Here is a 25,950-nt window from a genome sequence, read left to right as displayed (position 1 = left end):
CAGTGAATTTATCTCTGTTGTAGTCTTCCACATTTAAACTATAATAGAAATTATAATAAAATATTCTTAATTTTTTAGACAATATTTATAGATTTACTTGTCTGTTTAGCTTCTTTGTTCATCTTTCTCTTTTTAACACCTCAGATGATCTTTCTGATAATTGTATGAAATACATCCTTTTAATTTATTGAAGTAACAACCTGCTGTTGATAATACTTTTTTAGTTTACCTAAACAGTTTTTTTTTCATGCCTTCTAAAAGAGGCTTTAGTAGTTATGCTGTTTTATTTATTTAAAAATATTTACTTTTATTTTAGGCATGTGAGTGTTTGTCTGCATGTGTGTAGTACCCTGCATGTGTGCCTAGTGCCCCTCAGAGGCCGTAAGAGGACATGGGATCTCCTTAAACAGGAGTTACGGGTGGATGTGAGCCACTGCCTAGGCGCTGGAAATAGAACGTTTGTCCTCTGCAGCCACTCAGCCATGTTTCCAGACTCTGTTCAATAGTTAATTTTATATCAGCTCAGTCTGTTGAAAGTGTTTAGTCTGTTTCTAAGCATCCTTGCTGCCATTGAGAATGTTATGTTACTTTCCTTTTTATTGCATCTCTTTTCTCTCTGGTTACTTTTAATGTAAATATTTTCATATTCCAACACTTTATTGCTGTGTATCTGCGTGAATTTGTTTAATGTTACTTGTTTTTAAAACAATGCAGTGTTTCTTGACATTTCAGGTATCTTTCACTGGTTTTGAAAACTACGTCATTTTCTGTCTTTTAATTTTTCTGGGATTATGCAGATGAGCTATTATTTTGACTTTCAGGCTTTTAACCTCTAGTGTTTTCCCTCCCTCCGTCTTCCTCCTCTTCTTTCTTGTTTTTTGATTTTATTTTATTTTATTTTTTAAGGGTGTGGGGACTAGTTTATTTTGAAATAGTTTATCACCATATAGCCCAGACTGTTGATTTTCTCACATAAAAATCTTTCTCAGAATATATTTGTTGATACTCTGTCTTCAAGGATGTGGAAGGTAAATAAATAACTCCATACTTCCAATGTAGTTTACCCGTAGTGAGTTGCTCCCAGAACACATGGAAAGAGAGGATGAACAACTACAGTAGTAGAATAAGACATACATGATCAAGGTCAGCATTAACAACCATAATCATGTTTCTAAAGTATTTCTTTGATATATAATAAATGTAAATAAATTTATAAAGATCTATAATAAAAATATTTTTGTGTTGCTTTTTACTGCAATCCTGCAACTTTAATTTAATAGTGAGAAAGCTCAGACAGATCCAAGTTTGGGACATTTTATAAGATATTTAAAAAATAATCTCAGGCCCACCAGAAATAAGGAAAAGGCCCCGAGCTGTGGCCAGTGGTTGAGTAGATGTCAAGGCTCTTGGTTCACATTCAGAACCATAAAACAAAACTAAATAAAGTACAAGGAAAATATAGTTTAGTGGTAGAGTGTTAGCTTAGCATGTGTGAGGCCCTAGATTGAATTCCTAATACCAAAAAGCCAACCAACCAACAAACCAACCACACAAAAAGAGTCCAAGTTGTAATAACTGGATACAGCCGGAAAGAATCCAAGGAAACAGCAGCTAAGCACTGTACTCTTTTTGAAATTTAAAGTTTATTTATGTGTGTTGGTGTTTTCCTTGTATGTGTGTCTGTCTACTAAATGCATGCGTGGTGCCTTTAGAGACCAGAACAGGGCATTGGATCTCCTGTAACTGGATTTTACTGGCAGTTGTGAGCTGCCTTGTAGGTGTTGGGGATTGAATCTCGGTCCTGTGGAAGAGCAGCCAGTGCTCTTAACTGCTAAGCCATCTCGCCAGCCCTGTCATATTCTTTCTATGTGACACTTTTTTTTTTTTTATGGAGCCCTTGAATAGATCTTGTTTAGAAAAGGTAAAAACTAAGGAGATCTGGAACTTTAAGTTAATAATAATATTGATATTGGTTCACTTATATGGCAGTAGGGGCTGCGGTGATAGAACAGGCTAATTGGTATATAGTAAGTTATACTCAGGATAAGTAAGTTAAGCTGTTCTGTAGATGACTATAGGTAGCTGCAGTGTATTAGTTCAAAATAGCTAAAAGAAAATATTTCTAGGGGATCTGACGCCCTTGTCTGGCCTACATGGGCGCTGCATACATGTGGCACATAGACATGCAAATAAAACACCCATGCACATAAAAATTAAAAAGCCACATTGTTCTCCAGGTGGGTATAGATTTTAGATGTCATTTAGAATAAAGTAAACGCATAAATAACAGGGGAAGTTAGTTGTGGCCTCTGTGTGAACTCTCAATTTTTCTGCAAATCTTAAACTATTATAAATTCAAACATCTGTAAGTCAATTTTATCTGTAAGTCAGTTTTCAAACATATATCATACTATAGTTTCTTCTTGGTTGGCCATACTTTATTTCATCATTCATCCATAAAGCTAGAACTTAAAAGTATACAGTTGTAATTTTGAATGTTCTTACAGTCAAACCACTGTATTGGATTTCTACCGACTCCTACTTAGTAGGTTCAGCTTAGGCTGCTCTTCCTTTTGGGTAGCCCCAGGTACTGGGTTCCGTGTTCCTGAAGGTCTCTGTCAGTAGCAGCTGCGACCTCGTTATAGCAGGCCCGGTCTGTATCTCTTGCCCATGCACTGCAGCTATCAGCATGCACACCAGGGTACAATGCTGTTGGTCTGTACTATCTGGCATTTATCTCACCTCCTTATGTGGGGTGGGGTGCGTGGCAGGCTGTGTGTGTGGAAGTTAGGGACAGCTCGTGGGCTCTGAGGATTGAACTAAGGTTGATCCTTGGCGGCAGCCGCCTTCCTACCCTGAACCATCTTGCCTATCCATTTTCTACTATCATTTCATCGTTTTTTTTTTTTCCTTGTTGTTTATTTGTTTTAAGGCTACCATTATACAAATGTAGTGTAGGCTTGATAATTTCCACACTTCAAGACAGAACAGAACTGGGAAAATAGGTAGTTGGCTTTGAGTTGTGCAGGAAGTGTTTTATGTTAAAGCAGGAAGGAAGAACTTTCATAATATCTAGTAGACCAGACTATTAGCAATTGAAAAACCCTTCAATTTCCATTGACTTTTCCTCCCCTTGGTGTTTCATTTCAATTGGTTTGCTGTTTTTTTTTTAAAAAAATATTCTCTCTCTCTCTTTTTTTTTAATTCTTGAGATTATTATATGGTTATTTCTCCCTTCTCTTTCATCTTGTTAAAACCCTTCCAATGTCTCTCCTTATTATCTTTCACATTTATGGCCTAATTTTTTCACCAATTTGGTATTACATACATATATAGACACACATGTTTGGTTCACATAATACTACTTGTAGCTATGTTTTCAGGGTTGGCTATTTGGTTTTCTTATATGAACACGACAGATGATTGCTCCCAAGTAGATGTCATTCCTAAGCCTGTTTACTCCTCTACAGAATTAGAACATAGACCTGAATGAGGTCTCGATCATAGATTAAACAGCTTTTACCTTGTGTGTGTCTGCGTATGCATAGGTGTATCCCAACATATAATATATGCAAATCTAGGTAAGTGCAGAGAGTGTGTTGATTTTAGAACATTGGTCCCAAAATTTAGGGAAAGGATCTAAATGGAGCAGAAAAAGACAACAAATTATGGAGAAAGCAAGATAAAAGTTAATATTCATTAGTATTTTTCAATATTTTCCATAATATACCACTTTATCTTTAGCAGGTTAAAGGTTGAGCCTTGAGCTATTTGGCATGTAGAAGAAAGCTGTAGTTAGTGCTGCTTGTTTTATTTTTTTTTATTCTTTTTAAAAATTTACTTATTTTTTATAATGTATTACAGTTTATTCACTTTGTATCCCAGCTGTAGCCCCCTCCCAACCCCACTCTTCATTCCTCATCCCTTCCCATGCCCCTCCCAACTCCACTGATAGAGGCTGTCCTCCTCCCCTTCCCTCTGACCCTAGCCTATCAGGTCTCATCAGGACTGGGTGCATTGTCTTCCTCTGTGGCCTGGTAAGGTTGCTCCCTCATCAGGGGGAGGTAATCAAAGAGCCAGCCACTGAGTTCATGTCAGAGACAGTCCCTGTTCTCATTACTAGGGAACCCACTTAGAGACTGAGTTGCCATGGGCTACATCTGTGCAGGGGTTCCAGGTTATCTGCATGTATGGTCCTTGGTTGGAGTATCGGTCTCAGAAAAGACCCTTGTGCCCTGATTTTGTTGCTGTCCTAGAGGAGCTCCTGTCCTCTCCAGGTCTTTCTGTCTCCCTCTTCTTTCATAAGATCCCATGCATTCTGCCCAAAGTTTGGCTATGAGTCTTAGCGTCTGCTTTGATACCTTGCTGGGTAGAGTCTTTCAAAGGCCCTCTGTGGTAGATATTAGATATATCATATAGGATAAACATACTAAAATCTGTACACCTAAAGAAGCTAAGCAAGAAGGAGGATCCTGTGTAAGATGATCAATCCTCACTCAGAAAGGTAAACGGGATGGACATTGGAAGAGAGAGAAAACAGGGAACAGGACACAGGAGCCTACCACAGAAGGCCTTTGAAAGACTCTAACTGCTTTTTGTTTAATTTCTTTTAACAAAGTTTAAATCTTGGTTAAATGTACAATTTAAATTTTTCTTAACTTAATTACACTGTGATTATTTAGGGGAATGTTTTATTCCTAGGAAACACACTGAAGTATTCAAGAATAAAGGACTACGTACCCTGGAGATTTTCATAATATATAAATACATAATAAGTCTGTTAGTGTATTCATGTATATATTTGTTTTAAATCAACACATGATCCTGGATTCTTAGTGTTATCGTTTTCTTTGTTGCTCACATAGACTCAGATATGGTTAATTGGTCACACTTATGTCTCTATACTGTCTTAGTTTTAAATGAAAGACAACTTAGAACTTGTGATGGGTATGAATTTTCATTGATTTAAAAGAACAGTTTTAATCATCTTGAAAATTGAAGTGTTTTGTTTTTGTTTTTATTTTTTTTTAAGAGTCAAGGTGAATTTGGGACATGGCCACTGCTTCACCAAGGTCTGATACTAGTGATAACCACAGTGGAAGGTTACAGCTAAAGGTAACTGGTAAGTGATTTTAATAATAATGCAGTGTTGTGGTTTTAGATGAAATTGGACCTTACATACATAATTAGGCAACTATGTTCCATAAGTCCCACATACATGGTGAAGCAGGACTGAAGTTAGGCAGCACTGGGTTTTAGTGTCTTAGCTTCATGTTGTATTCTTTTTTCCCTGCCTTGACTTTATCATTTTGTTAGTCTATACTTTTGGAGTAAAAATCACTTCATAAAATTGATAATCTTGATTTCACAATAACTTGTGTAATGAAAACTACTTCTTCTGACTATAAAGGAGAAAACAGGTCCAGAGGAACTAGTGCCTTCTCTTAGTAATAAGGATGTTAATTGGGAGTCTTCTTTTTTTTTCTTTCTTTCTTCCCCTTTTGGTCTTGAGGATTGAAGCCAGCCAGGGTCGTGTGCATGCTAGCCAAGCACTCTACACTGAGCTGCATCCCCAGTCCAGCCTACTCACTAGCCCCTTTATATTTTTAAACAATCTGGTACCATCATGCAAGGCCCCTTCCATTATTGAAGTCTGGCAGTTTTTTTTTCTGTAAGCCGAGAGAACCATGATCCTTTTTGCTTAGCAGCCCATGAAAGAATGAATGATCAGGCTGCCAGGCTTAGGATGGACATCACCTGAGCAGCAGATTTTTATTCTTTTTTGGGGGGAGGTAGTCTTTTATTTTGTTTTGTTTTGTTTTTGTCTTTTGATAGAAGGTTTATCTGTGTAGCTTTGGCTATCCTGGACTCACTTTGTAGACCAGGCTAGCCTCAATTTTACAAAGATCTGCATGGCTCTGTCCCCTGAGTGGTAGTTGCATCATCACTAATTCTATTGATTTGTTGGAGCAGAAAATGCCTTAAACTCTTTCACAGATTGAAAGCTTATCTGGGTCCTATATTGCCCTGAGGTCACTGTTTCCTTCATCTAGTGCTAAGTAGGAGGCATCTCCTTAATGATGTTATTCTCCCTGTCTCTTCCAACACAAGCCCTGTCTGCCTCATTAGATCCCCCATTCCTTTCCTCTCTAAACTATTCATTTTGCATTTATTTCTGCCCTTGTACCTTTTTCCATTGTAGATCCAGTAAGCATTTTAAACTATAATCACATCACAAATTGCCTCTGCTAAAGAAATTAGTCAATTACTTTTTAATTTTTGCGTCAGGCAAGTTCTTAGGACAAGGGCAAAAAGCAGACAGATTCTTTGCCAGAATTTTATACAAATGGCCATATGTCCAATAGGTAATGTTGTTCTCCTCTGAAATACTTTTTGAGCTGGGCTTTCACTATCTGCATTGCCCTCAGCACCACTGTTTTCTGAGGTCCTGCTAGGATGGCCCAGTAAACTCTGCTTACAGTTTTCAACTGTTTTTCTAGTCTAACATACCAAGCTTTTCTACATTCCTCCAAAAACCACTTGGTTTAGTTCTTTCCAGCAACAGCTGTCTCTCTGGTACTAATTTGTGTATCACTTTTCTTACTGCTATGATAAAACACCATGGCCAAGGCAACTTACATTAAAAAAATAAAAAAAAAAAAAACCATTGTATTTGGACTTACTATATTTGGTTACTGAGAAGAGTTCACGGTAGTGAGGAAAGCATGGCAGCAAGTGGCAAGTGTGGCATCAGGATCAGGAAGATGAGAGCTTCTATCTTCAAGTGCAAGTACAAAGCAAAGAGAACTTGCTTAATTTAGGTTTTTTTCAGTCAAGGTCTTACAAATGTAGCCCATATTGCCCTAAAACTAACTATGTAGTCAAGGCTAGTTTGACTTTGTGATCATCCTACTTCAGTTTCCCAAGTGCTAGTACTACAGGCATGTGCTACCACCATATCCAGAATATATTCTTTCTTTCTTTCTTTCTTTCTTTCTTTCTTTCTTTCTTTCTCTCTCTCTCTCTCTCTCTCTTTCTCCTTCCTTCCTTCCTCCCTCCCTCTCTCCCTCCTTTCTTTCTTTCCTTCTTTCTTTCTTTCTTTCTTTCTTTCTTTCTTTCTTTCTTTTTGTTGAGAGTAAGAGAGAGTCACACTGTGAAACACAGGGTGGCTTCATGATCTCCTTCGGCGCCTTAATCACTGGAATTACATGTGTATACCATTGTACTTGCATCTCTTCCTTATTTCTGCCTTAATCTATATCTATTTTGAGGGAACGGGTATATGAGAACAGTGTGCTGTGGGTGTAGCTCTGTGATACAGTGCTTTCCTGGCATATCTGAGGCTTTGAGTTCATCTCAGGCTCTGAGAAAGCAACAAGCCAGCCAATAAATATCCTAGAAACAGGAAAACCATGATCTAAAAGTCAAACAGAAGGTAGCCCACTATGATGTGGTAATTTACTATATTGCAAACATAAGTATAATAACATGCAGAATTAAGCAATTTTCAGTATTGTAGATTTTAAGATTTTCAACATGAAAGGGTAAGAAGCAAAGTTTACAAGATATATGTATATATATATAAAGAGTACTTGGCTCAAAATGTATCTATCTACCTATCTATATAATTTATTATTTTTAAGCTATTGTGTTTTATAGTGCCTTAAGTATACTTTAAGAATATGTTCATTTTACATTTATTTATGTACATGGTCATACATGCACTATGGAATATGTATAGGTCAGAGAACAACCTGTGAGAATCAGTCTTTGCTATTTGGATTCCAGGGATTGAACTGTCATTAGATTTGGTGCCTTTACCACAGACCTACCTCACTGGCCCTTCGTTTCACTTAACCCGTGGGTGTGTGTAGTGTTTATGATGTGCACTATAAGTGATTCTTCTCAATAATTTCATTATTTATGACCCCACCAATTTACTTTTGTTGATTTCAAGTGTTACTACCTTAGTTGTTCCGTTTATATTCTTACATCACTATTAGACCGTCTAGTTATTTTCATTTTGTAGTATATAAATTTGGAGAAATCTCTGACTAGTTCATATTTTATGCGTATTTGTTTCTGTTGTATATTTTGATTTGAGCTCCCTGTTTTTCTCTGTGCTCACCCTAAACACTCAAGCCCAGTAATTTTGTGTTTTTGTTGAAAAATTATATATTAAATTGGAGATGATTTAAAGCTTTTATGTTAAAATTTCCAGATCTAAGAATATATCAAATCATTTCTTCCTCTTTGGTGTTCATCATTCAAGTTTTATAATAATTTTCATGTGGACCATATGCATTGGTTACTAAAGGTTTTAGGAGACATTCCTATTACTGGGTCTTTAATTAAGGACATCCTCATTCCCTGTCTACTAATTTTCAATATTTACATAGTGTTACCGTGAAGGGCATTTTGAGTATAACACCAAAAGTAAACCAGTAAATGAGAAAAAGTTAATTTATCTTATGTTTCCACTAGTTAGAACTCCTGTTTGAAATAGTGGCATTCACTTGATTTAAAGCCATACCATTAATTTTATATGTATAATTGAGCCACCATGTTACAAATTTTTATGAGATTAAAAATATATTAAAAAATCTTTTGTGGGAGATTTTAGTGTTATCAAACACTTTGCCAAATAAAGGTACACAGTGGACATATTTTGAGTGCGTCGCAGGTAATTCATTAGTAATAGCACGGGTACGGTCACTATATAGGAGGCTGGGAATTTGCTGATGATGCTAGTGCTTTTTCATGCCTTCACTCATCAATCCTAAGAATTGGGTATTATTGTTCCCCTGTTTTTCAGGTGAGAAAATGGAGGGGCAGAGCCGTTAATTGACCTCCTTCAGGTCAGGATTCTAGTAATGGGAAAGTTAAAACATGAACCCAGATATATTATACTTGTATGCTTTTAATATGATCATATATTGCCTTTTCTTCCTTCTCTTTACTTACAATGTGTGGATAGGTAGGAGCTGTATGTATCAAAGAAATAACTTTTATTTGGGATGAAATCTTCTGTTTGGGAAGTTGCCTTTGGTGGTGACTTTAGAGCAACTGGAACATCAAAGCATAGGAATGAGTTTTATTAAGACCCTCACAGGAGCCCTTTAGGCACAGTGTTGAAAATTGTTTGCGCCCTGTTGTCAGTATTTTAATAAATGTTTGTTTATAGTCTTTTCTTTTTCTTATTCTTTACACAGTAATAGAGGGGCATCTATTTCAAACACTTTACCCCTGCTAAGTGTACCTCACTGGTTTGTCTGACTTACTTCTCTGGAGTGGAAGCCTATGTTGTCTTGTATCTTAATGACTCGTGTGTGTGACATAGAGTCTTTTTCTTTGTCATCTGAGAACCAGGATGGTTACAGCAATTGGTTATAGAATTGAGCATAATGTGCTGTTACTGCTTGGTAGTCAGTAATTTACCCTGAAAAATACAGCTCTATATTTGGAATAACAGTTGCAATCATTAAGGGCACATGTTTAGGCTAAATTAATTCCTTAATAGCTTGGCTAATTTAAATGTAAAATTCTCTTCCTGTAAAAAGTTAGGATGATTTTTTATTTCATGGTGACATTTTGATTTTCAGGTTTTTATCAGATACGTTTTTGTGTGAAACCCCTTTCTCCCCGTGTAAAACGGTGACTGATTTATAGTAAACGGGCCATGGTTACGTAGTGAGCACAGTCGAGGTGAAGGCGCTCACTTCTCTCACAGTCCTTGGAGCAGCTTGAAATCATAGCTAAATAGCAGGTAAAGGTAGACGCTCTCTAGATGTGGTAGTGCACCATAATGGCCCCAGAGTGGGAGACAGTGGAGGGAAACTTGTGAATTCAAGTCTAGCTTCAGTTAAATAGGGAGGACTTTATCTCAAATATATATCCATATATACGCCAGTTGATATGCAGATACCAGATACCGCTGTGTTTGACACGAGTGTAAAATGGTGAAACCACTTTAGAAAAAATAGTCTGGCATTTATTCAACAGAGACTTACTGGCAGTTCTAAAATGTCCAGGGTAAATAGAAACATATTTGGAGCAAAACTTGCACACAAATGTTCATGGAGGTTTTAAGCACACCAGCTACCAGCTACAAAATAATTTTAATGTCTGACAACTAACGGATGAATAAAGTGTGGTATATCAATAATGGAATGGTATTTGGCAGAAAAAGCAATGAAGTATTGATTGCATGCTACAACCTGAAAACAATTTAAGTGAAAGAAGGGAGTCATGAAAGACTACATGGAATTCAGAGCAGGCAATCTAGAGAACCATTGGGGGACAGTGGGAGAAGACAGGAAAATTACTACTTACTGGTCAGTTGCTCTTTGAGTGAAGTAACAAAATGTCTTAAAATTTATTTGGATATATTTGTACCAGTCTGGATCTATTAAAATGAATGATTCACCCTTTTGAAATGGGTGGTTTTGTCAATACATTGGTTACTGAGAAATTAGATGGCTTCAGGACATTACCAGTCTCCTTTTCGCCACTGAGACATGTACAGAGGGGGAAGAACCCTTCTGGTTGTGTTGGTCTGCTCGTAGGCAGTGCTTTCTTTTGTTATACATACACTCAACTGTAATTATCATTTTCTGTCAGTTTCTAGTGCCAAACTCAAAAGAAAAAAGAACTGGTTTGGAACAGCAATATATACTGAAGTCATTGTAGATGGAGAAATTAAGAAAACAGCAAAATCCAGTAGTTCTTCTAATCCAAAATGGGATGAGCAGCTGACTGTGTGAGTATTGTGTATACAGGATGCAATATCATCAAATCAAATGTCCTATGTTTTGTATTTTGTAGACTGACTTCAGGTAATATTTTTTTTTCTTTATCTAAGAAAGAATTTAACATATGAAGAAATTTTATTTCATTTTTCTCAAAAAGGAAGCATAGTAATTTGTTTTTGTTTTATAGAAAATTATTTTACATGGCATTTTTTCTCTGATTGTTTGCTATAGAAATAAAGTCAGTCATTTTCAATTTTGGCATTTTAAAGTAAATTTAAATATGCAAAGTATAAATTTGCATGTAGTAGAAGCACTGTAACTGATGCCAGTCATTCTAAACAGCTCTAGAAGGTGTTCCCGTAGAGGCTTTTCGGAGGGCTCAGTAAGACACTTAGTGCTATGCTGCTCAGTGGTTGCTAACTATAAAGATCCCAAAGTAGTTATCAAAGAATATACTTGAAAGTATTTTTTATTTTCATTTCTAATGCAATCACTTTACTATTTTTTACAATATTAAACTCAATTCATGGTTTTAGAATAGTCATTGAAATAAATAACTTAGAAGAATTAGCACAAAGTGATGATGTGTTTATTTTTGTTATAATGTTGTTCATGCAGAAGTGTGACCCCACAGACCACCTTGGAGTTTCGAGTTTGGAGTCATCACACTTTAAAAGCAGATGCTCTGTTAGGAAGAGCATTGGTAGACTTGAAACAAGTGCTGTTAACACACAACAGAAAGTGTAAGTAGCTTTCTAACCTCTGCTTCTTTACACAGAATTTTAGAGTCTAAACACGTCCTCTTCCAGCATCCACAAGAAAGGTGTAGTGTTGTGTTCATGAAGAACTTGTCGTTGCCAGTGGCTGCCTTTAGAACTGTTTGTCGGAATGAACTGCAGACATTTTCCTGTTCTTTCTCCACGTTGTGGCTCATGTACCAGTACTTTGTTACCAGTCACCTTCGCTATTTAGTATGTTGTGTACTTCAAGACCTAATTCAAGTATGGTGGTATATGCCTATAATTCCAGGCTTCAGTAGGCTGCGGCAGGAGAACTGTGAAGTCCCGGTTAGCCTAGGGTGAAGAAATAAAAAGCATTTCCTCTCCCTCTTCTCCAAACAAGACAACTCCTCCCCTCTGAGTACTGGGGGTCATACCCAGGTCCTTGTGCAAACCAGGCAGAGACTTTTCTCTTCACTGTGTCCCTTGAGCATATTCTTATTTTCATTATAGTGACAACCTTATTTAGATTAAATATTCTAGTGTTATAATTTTTCAGTGATAACTACTTCGTTGTAAAAAGTATGGAGAAATGAAAAATCATAGAGGTGTATAGAAATTATAATTCTATTTAAAGATGACCACTCAATAACTTGTTCTCCTTTTCTTGTTCTTATATAAAATTTTTCCCTGAGCTTATCATCTACTGCTCTTAAAAAAAATCAGCAGTATTCTATAAGTACCAGGTTCCCATGATTGAAATTTTTCTGGCATTGGGATTTTAAAGAAGTTCAGACTGTGGTAATGTTAAGCCTCTTGTCAGTATATAAAACGCTTTGCATGTATATACATAGATTTACAATTTTATAGAAAGGGTTTGTGCATTTTATCAAATTTCAAATTATGTGATTCACTGACAATTTAAAAATCAGAATTCTAGTTCATGATATATTTTAATGGGACAACTTCAAAAGTTTGAGTGTCTCCCTGGCACAGCAGCCCACTCATCTTCTCTGTATCCTGCCACAGGCACTGCTAAAGAAAACACTAGTTCAGGGTTTTTTTCTTTTTAAACTTTTGTTAACTACTTAAATTCTGTATATGTGTGTCTCTATGAGAATATGCACATTGTGAGTGTAGGTGCCCTAAAAGGACAGAGACATTGGATTCCCCTGGGAGTGGCGTCACAGGTAGCTGTGAGCTACCTGTGTTCAGGTCCTCTGCAAGAGCAGTACACACTCTTAATTGCTGACCATCCCTCCAGCCCAAGAGCCACATGTGGTTGTCATGCCATTACTCCGGATATTAAGCACTGTTTAATAATCCACTTGAGGTAATACCTTTGTTGACACTTGTGGATCTTTGTGCTCATTGTCTCATTTTCTTAGTGATTTTTTCTTTTAATTCCTCCAAGGTGCGATGAAGATATCTCTTAGTTGTGGAATGCCTGCCTAGCATGTGGTCTTCAGCACTAGTGGTTTTGCTAGGTTAAGGGTTTAAAAATGTCAGCACTTAAAATAATAATTTTTTTTTTTTAAGTTTCTTCAGAAAGCCAGGTTAGTCATTGCCCTAATTCCACAACTGAGGAAAGTTAATGATACCTCTTTAGAGAAGGGATTGATGAGAACAGGAGATAAAAATTGTCTAGGACAATTGGGATAAAGAGACATCCCATCTCATCCTGGTAAGATAACCTGTTTCATTCCTTGGGCTTTATAGCCCTCTTCTGTTTGTATGGGCTAGAGATGGACAAACTGTTTAGGGAATCTTATCCCTGATCTGGTGTGCAGGTGATTATAGAGGGGAAAATGTCAGAACTGCAATAATTAATGAGAAATTTCTGGTTAATAGAATAGAATCTTTGATCTGGATGGGACCTAACATCGCTTGGGCCAGGCAGACACCTGGCCAACGGAACACCCCTCATCAAGAAGGGATTACCTCTAGGAAGGATTACCTTTAGTGGATACAGTATATTTTCTTCCCAGAATTCCTGCTCCCACACAGCCCCTCCAAGCTAACATGAAGTTGCCTTGAGGTTCTTGAGTCTGCCCACTTTGCAGCTTTTCCTTTTAGTTCTTTCTGTCTCTTTATTTTGGATGTTGGTCAGAACTTAAGGATGCTTTTCTGATACCTTGGGCTTAATTATCCTTTTTCTAAAATTCCATCCCACCATGTCACTGCCTGATGCCATGAGGCAGATACCTCCATGCTGGTAATGCAGACAGTATAACCTTTCCAGTTTTGCTTCCATTCTTCTATTGGCATTGTTGAGATTTACAGCTTGCTTGCCCTGGGCTGTTTTTCTGTTAAACTCTAATAATATTGTTGTCTTGGTTCAAACGAAAAAAAAAAAAAAAGAAGGTCCTTCTGAAAATCCGAATATAATTGAAAGGTTTTGATGCATATTTTGAACTGTAGGAGTTTTAAGAAAGAAAATATGCTACTTATGATTTATGTTAATCTAATTATCTGCTATTGCACGACTTATTTTAGCCATGTCATTTGTCTACAGAAATAATAGGCTTTGTAAGTATAGTGTTTTACTTAGATTCTTAGATCATTATCTGCTCCCACACAGATTATTTATGTTCCTATTGCTGCCCATTTAGATTGCTTCTACCCCTGTTCTGAAGGTTAGACTGTGTTCAACCCCACATATAAATATTCAATCACCTAACCTCCACGGAAAGGTATCTATCTTACGTAGTCATTTGGGGGGGGGAGGTCAGAGAGCAGCCATTGAGCTCATGTCAGAGATAGTCCTGTTCCCCTTACTAGGGAGCACACTTGGAGACTGAGCTGCCATGGGCTACATCCTAGCAGAGGTTCTAGGTTATCTCCATACATTGTCTACATGGTCCTTGGTTGGAGAAATAGTCTCATATAAGACCCCTGTGCCCTGATATATTTGGTCCTTGTGGGGCTTCTGTCATCTCCAGGTCATATTAATTCCCCCTTCTTTCATATAATTCCCTGCACTCTGCTGAGCAGTCATCTTCTGTGAAACTTGTGATGTCAATATAATTTCAGACGAACCCTTTGTAAATTGCATAAACTTAGGTATCTGATCTACTTGAGCAGAATGTACTTAGATGAAAAAAACCTTCGTAAACGCGTGTCCAGTGCAGGGAGGGCTTCAGAGAATACAGCAGTAGTATTTTGCATACCCTACCCTAGGTAGTCATTAAGTTTCTGTTCTGTTTTGTTTGGAGCTAGGGTCTCTCTATGTAGCCAAACTGTACTGTAAGCTCATTTTATTCCTGTCTCAACTTGTTGAGTGCTAGAATCAAAGTCTTGTCCACCATAACCAGATCTTCAGCAAGTAGAGGCTTTTTTTCTCATTTCTCTTGAGGCTGATTAAGAATCTGATTAAGGTGATCATAGAGTTGTTTTCTTCTGAGACTTTTTTACCTTGATTTGTAGACAGTCAGCCTTTTTTCCCTGTCTCTTCACATGGTTTCTCCTTTGCATAAGTTTATTTCAGTAAATTTCTACTGATAAATTTCTAAAGTATCAGTAAATTTCTACTGTACTTGGGAGGCAGAGGCAGACTATGAATTCAAAGTTAGCTGTTTACACAGTGAGTTATTCCAGGACAGCCAGGGCTTCATAGAGAGACCCCCATCACCCAAAACAAGAACAACAAAAGAAATAGAATTATCTTCATATTAGATAATACACTGATCACTGGCTTTATTCATTCATTCATTCATTCACTCATCTATCTATCTATCTATCTATCTATCTATCTATCTATCTATCTATCTATCTATCTATCTATTGAGGCAGGAAATAAGGCAGGGTTTCTCTGTAGCCCTGGCTGTCCTAGACTTACTTTGTAGACCAGTCTGATCTTGAACTCACAAAGATCTGCCTGTTTCTGCCTCTCGAGTCCCATGGATGAATTTAAAGAGAATTATTTTTTCTAAATTATTAACTGACAAATTATATTTATGGAGTAAAATGTCATTTTATAGTTTATGTATAAAATGGAATAATCAAATCAAACTAATCTATATCTCTTCAAATACCTTTTTTTGTGATGCATGTTTAAATGTTTAATAACCTTGAACTTTACAGTACATAATTACTAATTCACCATACCACAATGTATTTCAAGATGAAAACCTTATATTTCTTTTTTATATTTGAAGTGTTATACTCTTCCACACATGTCTTCACAACTTCTTCTCACTTTTTAGTGAGTTTACTGTATATTCTGTGGGGTGAAAGTTGAATCCAGGAGACTTTGCATTTACATCTAAGTAGATCTGGTGGTTGGGAAGTGTCTGGCCCACAGTAAACTGTGGCACAGTGTGCAGGAGGCGTGGAGCGCCAGCTGTGTGCCGTGTGGTGTCACAACGTAAGTCCTGACAGCTCTCCTCAGGGCTTGGAATTCCCTTCTTTATTTTTTGATGTTTTTGTTCCATTTTGTAATGACAAACAAGGAGCTTAATGAAGCTCGAATAATTTAGCTTTGTATGCCTAGTAAGTGGCAGAAAGAGAATTGGTAAGATGCTTGATTCTCAGGATGACATTGTGCCCTGCTCAGGAACAAGTATATACAGCTGTTGTGATTGTTTAAATAGCATTAGCTTGTCCTGTGAAGGCTATCCAGTGTACAGAGACAGTTAAAGATGATATCCAAAGTGGGGAACTTGGGAAGAAGAGTTGCTAAACCAACCAAATGGAATTATTCCTTTTTAGAATATGCAGTGTCTACAGATTTAAATGCAAGAAATTACTTCTCAGTGCAGCTGTCAAGTTCTGAAATACAGCAGCTCTTTAACTGAGGTATCTCTAAAACATGTCTTTGTATGTAGCAAATGTTTTTAAATTAGAATCTTTTTTTTTTTTTTTTTTTTTAGTAGAAAAAGTGAAGGAACAATTAAAACTTTCCTTGGAAAACAAGAATGGCATAGTGCAAACTGGTGAATTGACAGTTGTACTTGATGGATTAGCAATTGAGCAAGAAAATGCAACCGGCCGCAGCTCACCTTCACCCAGTAAGCCATGCTTATGTGTTTTTAATTTAAGTAAAGTAAATTGACAAGAAATATGTAAAAACTGATTTGCTTCCTTTCCTGATGTTTAGTAGAAATACAGCAGAATGGTGATGCCTTACATGAAAATGGAGACCCTTCAACAAGGACAATGACCAGGTAGAGTACTTTATTTTATTATTTGTGGCAACATGTGATAATATTTACCAAGCATGAAGTTTGTGGTTTTAATTTGCTTTATATTTCGTTAACTCCAAATCCATGATCTTCCTATTTCACTTTCTTGATTGTTAGGATTATATCATGGAGTGGGGGTGGGATGGGTATTCAGCCTGGCTTGGATGTAACAATGCAGTTGAGGGTGACTGGGTGACCTCTAACTTCTGTTCCTCCTGCTTCCACCACTCGGGGGCTGGGGTTGCAGCTACATATCATACCCAACTTAAACGGTTCAGTTATTTTTGTTGTTGTTTTTTTGTTTTGTTAAGATATAACACACAAGGGAGCTACCATTTTGGCCTGTGAACAGAAGTGCTTCTCTTACACAGCGCAGCGTCTCCACTGTCCACTTATGCTGCGGAGTATTGCAGAGCTCCCTTACTAAAAACTCTCACCACAGTCAGTGTTTACAGTTTGTTGGGTAACAAGTCAGTAGTGTGAGAGCTTGCATTCTCCTGTAGCTCACCATTAGTGCCGTACAGATCATAGTCACAGAATTCATCCCACTACTTCAAAAGCTCCCCACCGGTCACATTTTGTGATGACTAGAAGAGGCTCTCTTTTGAACCACGTTAATGGAGTGATCGTTTATAATCTTTCAAGTATGGTGGAGTTACAGCCCCAAAATATGAAAATATACTTATAAAATTGACATGGTGCATCTGAAAAAATATGCCAGTATAGGGCACAGAGTATCTTTTTGATCCTGCACAGTCAGTAATGACATTATCCTTAATTGCTGCTGGGTCCTTCTCATGAAAGCACTTGAACAAGCTAGACACTGTGGTACACTCACAGTCTGAGATACTTGGGAAGCTGAAACAAGAGGACAGAAAGTTTGATAGTTTGATAGCAGTCTAGGTAGTTCAGTGGGCTCCTGCCCCAAGACAGAAGTTGTGAAAAGGCGTCAGGAGTGTAACTCCTTGGGAGAGTGTCTGCTTCCCCTATACAAGGACCTTGGTTTGATTCTTAGAACTTCCTTTTGGTCGGGGACTAGCGTTTAGTTAGCTGAGCCCTCTCTCCAGCCCACCTACTATTGTTTAAATAAAAGCTTTTGAAACTATGCTTTCAAATTGCTTATTTGCCTTAAGTAAACAGTCTCTAGATTATAATTTATACTGAGAAAACTAATGACTGAAACAATGAAACAGTTTATAGATTAAAGTGCATTAATGTGTAACATGTGTTTAAATTCTTTAAAGTAAAATTTTAGATTTTAAGGGAGTTTAAATTACTATCACTTAAAACCTTAAAAATCCTGTGTTGTACATAGGTGCTCATGCCTGTAATGCCAGTACTTGAGAGGCAGAGGTAAGAGAATTGCCTCAAGTTCAAGGATACCGAGAGTTACATGGCAAGCTCTAACCTAGCCTGGCCCATTGAAGAAGACCTGTCTGTCCTAAGACAAACAAAACCACTGAAACTATTATTGTTTTATTTTATGATAGTACATCTTGTTTTTAAAATTGAGTCACCTGCATGAACTCAGTGGCTGGCTCTCTGATCACCTCTACCTGAGGGGGGAGCAGCCTTACCAGGCCACAGAGGAAGACAATGCAGCCAGTCCTGATGAGACCAGATAGGCTAGGGTCAGAGGGAAGGGAGGAGGACTTCCCCTATCAATGGACTGGGGAAGGGGTATGGGAAGAGATGAGGGAGGGAGGGTAGGATTTGGAGGAGATGAGGAAGAGGGAAACAGCTAGGGTACAAAGTGAATAAACTGTAATTAATATAAAAATATAAACAAATTAAAAAAATTGAGTTATATGGTACCGGAAGACTTTCAAAGGGCTTCTCTCACTTATACTGTTAGAAAATTGATCCTGGATGGCTGAGGAATAATACATACATCAGAATTACTTGGAAAGTTTGTTCAGACTTTACCTGTCTTTACTATTAAATGCAATTCCAAGTTTAGATTTAGTTTTTGGTCACGTCATATAATTTCATGAGCCTTTGAAGCTACTTTCAGAGCACTTAAAGTAGCCTTATTTAAATACACAATTTGAATAGACTTGAAGCCTTGACACACTCAGCACTTCCTGTGTGTGCTGGTGTGGACACTGACAGCTGAGGTCGTGTAGTTTAATCTGGTAACAGCAGGCGGTGTTTTTGTTCTTTGTTCTAGCATCCCACATGAACGTTAGAAAGTCAGTAATTTTTTTAATGTAAACTTTGCTGAAAAATTATTTTATTGTATTTAACTCATTGAAGTAAGAATCTGCTTTTCTTTTTAAAGGTTGGCTGCTGAAGGTACTATTGGAATTGATAATCATGTATCAACAAATACTGTTGTTCCCAACTCATGCTGTTCACATGTCGTTAATGGAGAAAACACACCTTCATCCCCGTCTCAGGTTGCTGCCAGACCCAAAAATACTCCAACTGCAAAACCACTCACATCTGAGCCCACCAGTGACACGGGTAACCTTGACTGTCTGTCACAGTGTTTGAGTGAAAATGAAAGAGATTTATGTATTTATGACTCCACTTTCTTTATTTTGTTATCATTCTTAATCTTCTATTCTGTAATATAAAGTATAAAATTATGGTACTTGAAATTTTCTCTAAGTTTAAAATCTTCTGGATTATTTAAGAAGGTGTGCCAAAAAACAGTGGAGAAATGATAACATTTTACTAAGCAAGGGCTAATATGATGTAAGATTCTTGGGTATTTGACTACAAGTTACTGTTTAATTAGTGACGAAGTATATTGTTGAAAGAACTTGAGTGACTTCATTGATTTGTTACTAACAGTTATTAGTGAATGGTTTCTTTAGTCCGTCTTCAGAATATGAATTCCCCCTTAGCTAACGTGTTAGAAGTGTGTGCTGTGATTTGGTAGAGCTGGCAGAAGGTTTCATATTTCCCAAAGGGAGAATACACTGCTGTGGAAGAAATGCCCAAGGAAGACTTTATGATGTTTTTTGATTTGTCTGAGAATATACCATGCTCTGTACTTCCAAGAAGACCGGGACAACAGGGAACGTCGTTGTTTTCTTTCATAAGAGAAGAGTGCTATGACATGGTAGTAAAAACCAAGTAAAATCCTTCTTGTGAAGGGAGCGGGCCTCATGAGGTCCTGCCCCTAGAGAATTATTGACAGTTGATGGCTTCTAGAGAGTCAGTTTTCTTTAAGGGTATAGCCCCACATCCATGAGGATTATGAGAAGTACAAATTGGACTCAGTGGGTTATTGTTAAAAAGAAAAAAAAAGGGCATAAAGTTGGAGGAAGTAGAAAGAGAGTGTTAGATTTGAGAAGAGTAGGAGGCAAGTATGATTAATATACACTGTATGTAATTCTCGACATTAATATTTTTAAAACTCATCCTATACTTAGACAAATAATACATTCGAACACTCAGCTTCATTTTGGGCCAATTTAAAAATTAGAATTTGCAGTCTTAAATATATACAGCCTTAAATATATACTGAGAAAATAGATACAGAAAGATTAGTTCTTTTCTATCAAGGCAGAAGAGACGTTTGTCTGAAGGCCAAACTTGTGTACAATAAGGCCTGGGTCTAATGAGATTTAAATTAAAATGCTTTTTAGTTTAATTAGTAGCTATTCATAGAAAAAAACAAAGCAAAACAATCTTTTTAAATTTACATCCTAACAGTTATTTCTTCATGAACTCTTCCAATAGATTATAAAAGTAAAGCGACAAAACAAAAGGCCTAAGCCTGTTTGCTCACATATTACCAAGCTGGGTGCTTTACGTTGCTGTAGCTGGATTCAGAAGTTGAACAAAGTGGCATCATTTCTTGCAGTAATTAGATGTCACAACCAATAATTAAGTCAATTCTTTATTCATGAAAAAAATCAGATGATAAAAATGTGGAAAGGTCACTTCAGAAAGGCCAGTTAAATATATGAAATCTGAATAGTTTCCTCTTATTTCTGAAACAGCTGTGTGAATAAATTAAGTAAAGTGTTCACTACCCGTAAGCTATTGCATGTTTTACCTTTGGCCATATTCAGATGTTGAGGAAACAGGAAAGAATCAGTCTTTGTAAAGTTAGCACTGTAGAATCTTTTGTGTATACTTTGTAGCTTGTTGGAATTTTATATACTCTCTCTATTGGGGATAAGTTTATTTTTCACATTCTTACATGTCTTTACCAGAAATTTCAGGTTGAAATAAAACACATACATAAGAAACAAGAAAAGCAAATTCCATCACAAAAAATGCCCTGACATTTGTGAAATTATAAAGAAAGCTGTGGAAGTCTGTTTTCTAAATACCGAATATCCACCTACGAGCTACTCTTACTGTCACTCTTTGGGAAATGCACTGGTATTTTCCATTGCTCTGAAGGAATTGAAGTGTATAGTGGCCACAGGAATTAATATTCAGCTCTGTGGCTTGCAACTTTATACCTCTTGTTCACATTTAGTTACTGCAGCATCTCCTAAGGGTGATGCTTCTCTCTTACACTGAGAGGCTTCCCACCTGCTGTGATTCCCTACAAAATATTATAACCGCCCTCACTCTGTTTGGTTTAAAGGGTTTAAAGGCTTCTAGAACCTTTTGTGTTGGTAGCAACCACTGAGATGATGTCTTCCTGTGATAGCTTATTCCTTACTGATAGAATTAATTCACATATATTTTCACGAGATGGGCATTCCCTGTCCTGTTAAGGTGAAGGTCCCAAGTAGTCTTCCCCACCCTTTTTGAGGAGGTGGGTGCTGAGTTTGCCACAGGTACTTATAGATAGAAGGCAAACACTTTACCATTGGACTTCAATGCTAATATTTCTTTTTTCAATTCAGGACTCTGAAGTCAGCTTTTGTTATGGAATTGTCACGATGAATGTAGAGCTCCACCCGCTCTCCTGTTCACCACCAACTCTGCTAGGGCCTGCTGGTGCTGGTGGATACTGTTGAAGCTCTTGAGCTGTGAGCTCAGTAACCTCTTTTCTCTAAGAAGAGTCTTAAATTCCATTTTAGTATCGAAAAGTGCACTAATATACCTGTAACTCAAAGCTTCTGAAATCACTAAAGATGCGTGGATTTACTTGTATGTGTGTGGATATGTGTACTTTCTAAATTCATTTGATAGCAATATTATAGAACTGGCAAGATGCTATTCGTAATTCACATCATGATTGTCTTCTCACTTGGCATTGGTGTGGTATGTAATGCATATGCCATATAACTGTTCTAAATTCCAAAGCATGAATTCTGGAATGCATTGTCTCCAAGGATTTCAGATAATATATGTGGCCCATACTAAGGAGTTTAGAGAAATGGTAACTTCCCACCAGAGGTAGTATTGTACATGAAGACCTTTTCTCCCTCTTGATTAAGAAGACTCATTTGAGAAGCTTAATTGCCATAAATATTTATCATAGATTACAGTGAGAAAACGAGACGGTGAATAGACTAAATCTGAAAAGAGTAGATTTGACCTGCTAATGTGACAAAAATATCCTCAAAGTTAACATCTCTATGTATAAAAGGTGACGATATTCATAATTGTCTTGTAACTCAGTTATAAAAGTTAAATGAGATAATAAAAAAATATCTACCGTAGTTCTTGGAAAGTGGTATTTAAGAAAAATACTGTATACCTTTCCACTTTAATCCTCTCTTTAACTTCTGGTATAACGTGACTTTACTTATAATGTGTCATTACTTATTAATAAAATATGTGTGATGTTACATCCTACAAACCGATTCTATAGGTGTATTATACTTCTCCCCACTTTTTATTAAACATTATAAATACTGAGAAAACTGCAGAGAAATGTGTGGGAAGTCCTGTGTACTGGCCTCTAGCGCTGCTAGGTCTATGTAAAAGTATAGTAAGTTACCATTCAGGAAACTGGCACGGATACAAGCCCAGAGTTTGTCGCTGTAAGCAATTCTGCCTACTTGCTTTGTGCGAGAATGCTTAATATCTTCACTAATGTGGTTCATCTAACTACCATTATAATCTTATATAGAGCCGGGCCATCCTTACAGGCTTCCTTACAGTCTTTCCCTTTATAGCCATATCCACTCTAAAATAGATTGCCTTAAAGAAATTGCATAGACAAACAATTTTTTTCATGTTGTACTTTTTAAAGTAATAAAATGGTATCAAGATCTATTTATGTTAAAATAACAAAATTTTCAAAAATCTTACAAATAAAAATAAGAAAAGAGAGATACTTTAATTTTAGCACTTGAGAGTTCACTTGGGAGCCACTATGAATTCAAGGCCAGCCTTGAATTGTCTATATAGTAAGTCCCAGGCCAGCCACAGCTATTCGTGGACACCCTGTATGTGTGTGGGTGTCGAGGTAGGAAGAGAAGAAAAATAAGAGAATGATTTAGTTTACTACTTTAGTTCTCCACTTTGCAGTCTGAGTGTTCAAAATAATTCCGTTCCTTTGGACCTGTGGTAAGGACCTCATGTTGGATGTTACCATGGCTGGAATATATAGATGAAAGGGAAAGATCACCTGGTAGGACAGGAAGTCAAAGAATGACTAGAAGTAAGATTTAGTGTTTTGTAACAGCTCGATTTCTTAGGCACTCACATGATGTCCTGTGAGAACTCCCTCAGTCCTTCTGAGGGCAGCAGATCCAATGACCTAATTGCTTCTCTCTCCAAAAATGTTATATATACACACTCAAACCATAACAAAGCCGTAACAAGTAGAATTCAAATACTTTAGTATTTCTATCTTTTTTTTCTATTTTATTTGAAAAATATTGTAACCACAAAGTCTTATTGGCTGAAAATGATTAAAGATATGTTTGTTAAGCCAAATCAAACTGGAGGCAGGTATCACATGCTTGGAGACCAGCTTCTTGGATGAGGACAGCGGGAAGATCTCTTGAGTCCGGAACTTGAGGTGTGAACAACTTGGAGTTCCCATGTGTCTGCCCCTCCTATTGTATGGAGAGCTTCCCAGGGACATCTTGCATTTGGTATATTTGTTATAACCAGCAAACCATTATGAATAAACTGTTCCTGGCCAGAATGTGTGTGAGTGTGTGTGTGTGTGTGTGTGTGTGTGTGTGTGTGTGTGTGTACGTACGTGTGCGTGTGTGTTTATGTATACATTCTACCAGTAATTTAACAATGAAGATGATAATGAGTTATAAATATAATTAGAAACTATCACTTTGTAAGCAGTATCAGATAGAAACACAGAAAGACAGAAATGTAGAATTTAATTAAGCTTCTTTTCTAGTTATGTGGGTTTTAAGAAGTGCATATTACCATTACAGTTCTGTACTGAAGAGTCTGACTACTCTAGGAATCCCCTTCATTTTCTCTCTGCCATCACTCAAGAACCACTAGCCATTGTGCTGTCTCTATATTTTTTCCATTTCCTGAAGTTCTGGTAGTTAGAATTATGGAGTACGCAACCATCTTTTCACTTAGCAATGTGTATACACCCTAGGTTCTTCAGTGTCTTTATGAATTTTATTCTTTGTCTTTATTGTTGTACCACCATTTGTTTTTCCAGTAGCCTGTTGAAGAAGCCTTGTCTCTGGAGTTGTAAGAAATTGGGAATAAAGATTCAGTCCACATTTGTGTACAGGCTTTCAGTGTGGTCATAAGCTTTGAACTCATTTGGGCTGACGAGTGAGATCAGTAGAGTGTATGACAGTTTAGTAGAGGACTGTGTTGTGCATTTCTACCAACAAGGAATGAGAATTTCTGTTGTACTTCATTCTTACCAGTGTTTCTATTTAAGCAGAGTTATAGCTTACAATCTTCTCACCTAAAGATATTTTTTATCTATTTCTAGTAATTTTGTTTTTATATATACCTCTTAGTGTATGCCATGACAGTGCATACCTGTAATCCCAAACACTTGATGGGATTACAATTCCTAGGCCTGCCTAGAGTAAAAAGAAACAAACCAACACCAGACACCAACTCTCAGTATTTTTTTGCTTTTTTTTTCATTAGAGACCTTGAATATAATCTTGACGCTGAACTTAAGACTCTTCATTCTGCCAATATACTGTATTTGTATTTAATTTATTAGTTCTAATTTCTGGTTACTTATCATGTGTGTTTAAATAATCTCCTTTATACATGAGTTTTACTGTTTTCAGTGTTTTTGATTTTCCAGTCTTAGTTATTAAGTATATTCAGCAATATTGAATTGGAATAGTAATTATGATCATCTTTACTTAATCGTTAGTATTTTATCAAATACTTCTTAACCAGTATTAAAAATAATCATATTACTTTTATCCTTTGCTTGTTACCATGATACATTCTAACACAATTTGCTAATATTGCATTATCTTTGATTATGCATCATACTGGCCTATGGTTTTAGGGATAATGTTTTCTATGGATTGGAAAGCTTTTTTTCCCTCCTAATGGAATGTAACAGTTAAAATAACGCAAGAATTATCCATAAAGCTTAAAGAACTTTATCAAACCTTGTTCACTCCTTGTTTGAGGAAAACATTTCTTCTGTTACCATTCCATTTCAACTATGATTGGTTATTTAAAGTGTATTCATTTGCCTAGTACATTTCAGACTGATTGTGACAAAGTTCTGTGTATTTCTGACTTTACTCAGAAAAACAGTAATTTTGTTATTCTTTACAAATCTTGTCGTGGTTTTTCCAACTTTCTAGTCATAAAGTCATTGGGCAATAAGTTTAAATTCAGATTTCTAGACAGTTCTTTATAAATTTCTCCTGAAAAACAAACAAACAGACAGCAACAAAAAGAGAACAACTAAGTGTCACACTCCGCCCTCTCACTTTTCTGCTGTCGCCATGCAGCCAGCGCAGTGGTCTCAGGCTGAAGCAGCTCTTCTTGTCCCAGCTGTCCTGCTAGTCAGTAGGGGGTTCCGGGTGCGAGACCTACTGAGCAGAGGTTCACAGCAGAGAACTTTGCTCTGTGCATGCCAAGGACTGAGCTAATGCTGGACACAGCAGCACTTTTGGGTTTCCAGGGCCATTTGTGGATTTACTTGGAGGCTATTCAGCTATTTGGGAGTGGTGTGGGTGGGACCTATGCAGTACACACTGGTGATCAAACACTCCTGTAAAGCCTACTCGTGTCCTAGCTCCCCTGCTTGTTGACCAGGCCACCACCTCAGAGAAAACAAGGTTTTCCTGGCCGTGATCAGTTCCCCCACATGGATAGAATCCATGGATTGTTTCAGGGGCAATTCATGGTTCTGGAATGTCTCAAGGTGGACGTTAATTGAAATAGTACACTGATGTTTCCTCCAATAGGAAACATAAAAATGCAGAGACTTTTGTTTTAAGTAGCAAG

At 37.0% G+C, this 25,950-nt stretch overlaps 1 protein-coding gene across 8 annotated transcripts in view; it reads left to right on the top strand.

The window, feature by feature from the left end:
• Wwp1 (WW domain containing E3 ubiquitin protein ligase 1) overlaps nt 1-25,950 on the top strand; it is a 99,986-nt gene that overhangs the window by 26,579 nt on the left and 47,457 nt on the right. For 7 of the 8 annotated variants that reach the window (XM_060386033.1, XM_060386035.1, XM_060386028.1 and 4 more), the window contains 6 exons: nt 5,033-5,122; nt 10,621-10,759; nt 11,370-11,494; nt 16,342-16,479; nt 16,569-16,635; nt 18,935-19,119. In XM_060386033.1, the coding sequence (XP_060242016.1) occupies nt 5,053-5,122; nt 10,621-10,759; nt 11,370-11,494; nt 16,342-16,479; nt 16,569-16,635; nt 18,935-19,119 (724 nt within the window). In that variant the 5' untranslated portion in view covers nt 5,033-5,052. The remainder of the gene's footprint in view (nt 1-5,032; nt 5,123-10,620; nt 10,760-11,369; nt 11,495-16,341; nt 16,480-16,568; nt 16,636-18,934; nt 19,120-25,950) is intronic. The other variant, XM_060386034.1, reaches the window with a different exon arrangement.

The sequence above is a fragment of the Meriones unguiculatus genome, chromosome 6 (assembly GCF_030254825.1).
Source record: "Meriones unguiculatus strain TT.TT164.6M chromosome 6, Bangor_MerUng_6.1, whole genome shotgun sequence".
In the NCBI taxonomy this organism is placed as follows: Eukaryota; Metazoa; Chordata; class Mammalia; order Rodentia; family Muridae; genus Meriones; species Meriones unguiculatus.
The sequence above is the reverse complement of the archived record's forward strand: the minus strand, read 5'-3'. Positions and strand labels throughout refer to the sequence as shown.